Source organism: Ceratosolen solmsi, unplaced genomic scaffold (genome assembly GCF_000503995.2).
Source record: "Ceratosolen solmsi marchali unplaced genomic scaffold, CerSol_1.0 scaffold7, whole genome shotgun sequence".
Lineage (NCBI taxonomy): Eukaryota > Metazoa > Arthropoda > Insecta > Hymenoptera > Agaonidae > Ceratosolen > Ceratosolen solmsi.
The window spans coordinates 13,819,224-13,823,934 of NW_011948413.1; the positions used below are offsets into that span (position 1 = coordinate 13,819,224).

Here is a 4,711-nt window from a genome sequence, read left to right on the forward strand (position 1 = left end):
AAGATTTGTCAAATTGCTCAATTAGCCCAAGAGAAGTAAATGCTTAGTTAATTGTTATCTACCTTTATCGAAGGAAAGATACAGATGTTTAATAATAATGACGAGACTCATCAATTAGTTGTACTTTGGCACAGATTACGCTATTGCGCGGCAAAAAGTAAACCAGATATTTTAATTTTTGCTTTGACGATGGCTAAATTGCCTGTCGGGCTCGTTAATCCTGCAAATTATTAGTTCGCGTGCGTTTGTCAATTTATTTATTCTTGCGTTTCGTATTAAACGTGTTGCAAAAACCAAGATTCCGACAAACAACATAAGCTTCGCAAAAACGGTAAATGCATAAAATAGGGAGAAAATAAAGATATGCAATGGAATATCCTCGGTGCACGGCAACCTCTTCAATAAATAAATCGAGTAATTAAATAATATTTTATTAATTACAATAATTACATTTTTATTGTATATTTCTATGTATTACTTTTTTGCCTTCGTTTTTCGTTTTTTAACGTGTTTTTTAATCTTTGCTTTACGATCTTCTGATTTCTTATTCTTTAATATTTTCTTTCGTATCTGTAATAAAATTAATGCATGTATTTATAGTTTATTCGTTATTTAAATGTCAACTAAAAATTAAAAATTTAAATAAATTAAAATTTTCATGGTTACGTGACTAATGAAAATGCGATGTCATAATGAAATTTTCTTTAAACAGGGTTTAAATAAGGGACAACAAAATTAAAATATTAACAATTACAAAATAGAAATTGATAAACATGAGAAATTATATGTCACATAAAAATCAGACTTACAAAATTTCCATAAATTTCATAAAATTCCTTTATTTATGCTATTGAGCTTTAAAATAATTATTAATAATACGTATTTTTAAAATACCTTTCGTTCCTCGGTTGTCTCATTTTTAGGACGAGCCGAATTTACAAATTTGGATTCCTTTTCACTTTCTTCTTCAGATCCATCGCTATCTGTATCATCAAAACTACTATCATCTGAACTCTCATCGCTTGCAACTTGGTTACTTTCTTTTTTTTTAACTTTACTTTCCTCATTCTGGGATTCATTATATAAAATCTCAGGTATTAAAGCTGGTTTTGACAAATCTGCTTTTAAACCAATTAATGTTTTGTAAATAAGATTTCCTTTACCAGATTTTGCAAGTTGAATATCTCTTTCAATATCTATTACCTAAACAATAATATATGCTATCTGTATTCATATTATGTTGTAAAGAAACTAAATTTTTTTTTTTTATTTGTTTCAATATGAATGTTATCATTTATTATACCTCTGTTAATCTTTGAGGTATGTAGATATTTTTAAAGACTTCTTCCTCGATTTGCTGTTCAGGTTCCATTTTTGTTGGCTTATTTTCCATTATTTTTGACATTTTATCAAGATATGTATGCATATTTTTTTCATTTATTGTTGGATCAGTTATAAAGTCAAATAGAGCTTTCATAGACATTACAGCAACTTTATTTTTTTTAAAGAAATCTAGAATCGTAAGAGGGTGAGATATTTATGCAAATTCTATTTTATAAAGCTTTCTGCAAACTATGTAAAAGTATATTATTTATTTGCAGAAGAGTTTAAAAATTGAAATTATTTTTTAATCTTAAATTAAATAAAATACTTTTGTTACGAGGCCGTGCTTTGTCGCATCATTTTTAAGAGTGAAAAGTACTTGGACGTTAATTATAAATACTCTATATAGTAAAGTTTTTAAATAAAATTAGTTTTATATTAGTTTTATAAATAGTAAGAAAAAACAAATGCAAAAAAATAGGTCATTAACGCTTCTAAAATACTTTAACGTATACAGTATACTTTTAATTATTGCATTTTTAATAACATATTTGTTAAAATATTTAATATAATAATATATTCTATATTATATAATACATCTATTATCTATTTGTTAAAAGAATTATTATTGTAAAACAGAATTTCAGTTTAAAATTTAAAAAAATATAAACTATACTAAAATTTTTTTAATGTAAACATAATATTGTAAAATATAATACTATTTTATTTCAGAACAGAGTTTAATTATTATTTATATTATTTATAATAGTCTGCATTAGTAAAAAAAATTAAATTAGTTAATACGTTTACCTGTTATGTTAGTACAGTCTGTCCTTAAAAATTCTAACGCCATGGGATGATCATGTTCGACGGATTGCGATACGTCAATTATAACGAGAGATTCTTCGTGATAAAGTATATTATATTCACTTAAATCAGCATGAACTAATTTACATTTGTTGTAAAGCTTCCACATGATTTCAATACATTCTCTGTAGAGTCGTCTTGGTTGAGAAGATACAAGGAGAGCGTCCTTTAGTTTTGGCGATGGCCAGCCTTTTACACCAATAAAATCCATTAATAAAACATGACTTTTTAACATTATTGGTTTAGGTGCTTTAATTCCTGCTTGTTGTAAGCGATTAAGATTTCGCATTTCTTTTTCTGCCCAAGTACGTACCATTTTTCTTGGATTACTACGACAATAACCGTGTCGAAAACGAAATTCTCCAGTAACATATTTGTCTCTATCTTTGAAAACTAATATAGACGTTTTATAAATTTTTATAGCAAATTCAATACCGGTAGTGGATCTGGCATGATATACATTAGCCTCTTTACCCGTAGAAATACAACCATTGATTTCATTTATAATTCCTTTATTTAACATTTTAAATAGAATTATTCTAGTTCTTGGATCCATAACCTGTTCTACGGTGGCTCGATCGCTTTTGTCTTTTATACGTATTTTATTATTTTCCATACTTCTAGTTTTTTCATTTAGAATATTTGTTGCGGTTTGAGATAATGTTGGACCTTCGTAATCTGTTATATTTACTTTATTGGCATACCTTCTAAAAAGTTTATCCGATGGTTGAAAATTAGTAAGTTTGGATGAAGTTCCTTGGCAGTTCTTAGTATGTACATTTGCTTTAAATCTAAATTTATGCATGTCACTTTCATCATCCAATATATAATCATCATATTCATTATCAATCATATCATCATCTGCATCCTCATTTATATTTAGTTTATTTAATTTTTCACATAAAGCGGAACGAAAAATAGGTTCGCCTTTTAAAGGAATTGGTCTGCTACAAAGAAAAATAATACTTAGTAATGCATTAATTATTAATTGTTGATAAATATACCAATAAGCAAATATAAGTAATATATAAAAATATATAATATAATATTGTTGAATCCAATACAATTGAATTTGAAAATAATGAATAAAAAATTAATAATAATTAAATTATAAATAATTAAAATATTGTAAAATTAATTAAACAAATCCCACCAAAATAATTATTTGAAGTTTAATCATATTTCATTCAAGATATAAACATATTAACAATTAAATAAATAAAATTGTGTAATCGTATAATTAGCGTGTATATCGTCGACTAACAAGGTTAAAAATCATTTTATATATTTTACTAATTATAAACAAGTACTTGATACACTTACCTAACATCGTTTTCATCGGCATCGCTATATTGACCTTCTTCGTCTCCTTCCATTTATTCATTTATTGTTTGTATATAATATTAAGAATAAAATTTTTTCAGTCGCTTTCGCTCAGTTTACTAGCAGAAAATAAATTTGAGGTTAAGATTCACTTGACCATAACGTAAATAATTAAATAAGACAGAACCTTATATGTATTTCATATTATTCCTCTCATTTTTCACATTAACAAATATTTCCGCTTTTCAAAAATCTATGCTCATCTAATGGAATTTTCTATTTATCATCTAATTTTCATCAACTATTTCTATTTCCCTATCTTTCTTTCATTCGTTGGTTTCATCTATCTTTCATTCTTTATTCCTTATTTTATCTTTTTCTTTCTCTCTCTCTCTCTCTCTCTATATATATATATATATATATATATATATATATATATATATATATATATCTCATTCAAATAACAAACTACAGATTCTTTGTCTCTTTACTATGTACGTATACATAGTATGAATTTATCCTTCTTTCTTTTATTCGCATGTAATAAGGATTATTATAAAGTAACAAATTAAATATCAAAATTTCTGCTAATCATAATAAAATACTTCCCAAAATATTAATAGATGGATTTAAAAATAAAAAAGGTCTTTTATTTTTAAATCGAATTTTTCTTTAATTCAACATGAGAATACATTAACATTAATATTATAATTTTATATCAGCTTATAAACGAATTGTTTAATAATTTTCTTTAAATTAATTAATACTCAAAAATAAAAGTTTATTTATTCAAATAATTTTTAAATAAGAATATTAACAATTTTATCATTTTTATAATAATTCATATGGTATTTATTACTATTTTCGTTCCTATTACGTAAAGTTTTATAATTTAAGTTATTATTATTTACAATGTCATTTAATAGTATGTTTATAACTGTTGAATTATACAATGAATAAATAAACAAAAGCTAAATTGGCATTTATGCGAAAGTAGTAAGAAAAATGTAGCTTTTTTATCATTTCTAGATAGTGAGAGAAAAGGTAGCATTTTAATTATAACGGATGATCTAAATGAAATTAATTCTTTAGATTTAGGTTATTATAATAAAAATTTATTAACAGAAAATTACCGACATACGAAATAATATTAGAAATGTAGATCGAATTTTAGTACGACTGTCTTTAAAAGAAGAAA

General features: G+C 24.7%; 1 protein-coding gene across 1 annotated transcript; it reads right to left on the bottom strand.

The window, feature by feature from the left end:
* Nucleotides 1-474: 474 nt before the first annotated feature.
* On the bottom strand, nt 475-3,843 carry RIOK1 (RIO kinase 1). Its single transcript, XM_011506243.1, has 5 exons — nt 3,514-3,843; nt 2,134-3,134; nt 1,304-1,512; nt 895-1,203; nt 475-570 (listed from the first exon to the last, which is right to left on the bottom strand). Exons 1-5 carry the CDS (start codon nt 3,564-3,566, stop codon nt 475-477), a joined length of 1,668 nt encoding a protein of 555 aa, XP_011504545.1. The 5' UTR covers nt 3,567-3,843.
* Between the last annotated feature and the right edge of the window lie 868 nt (nt 3,844-4,711).

Bases quoted from the DNA above. Each gene is read 5' to 3' on its own strand.
- RIOK1 (XM_011506243.1), bottom strand. From the start codon at position 3,566: ATGGAAGGAGACGAAGAAGGTCAATATAGCGATGCCGATGAAAACGAT. The intron at 1,513-2,133 runs GTAAACGTATTA...TTACGATTCTAG, and splicing joins AGACTGTACTAACATAACAG to ATTTCTTTAAAAAAAATAAA. The intron at 571-894 runs GTATTTTAAAAA...ATTTTATTACAG, and splicing joins AGACAACCGAGGAACGAAAG to ATACGAAAGAAAATATTAAA.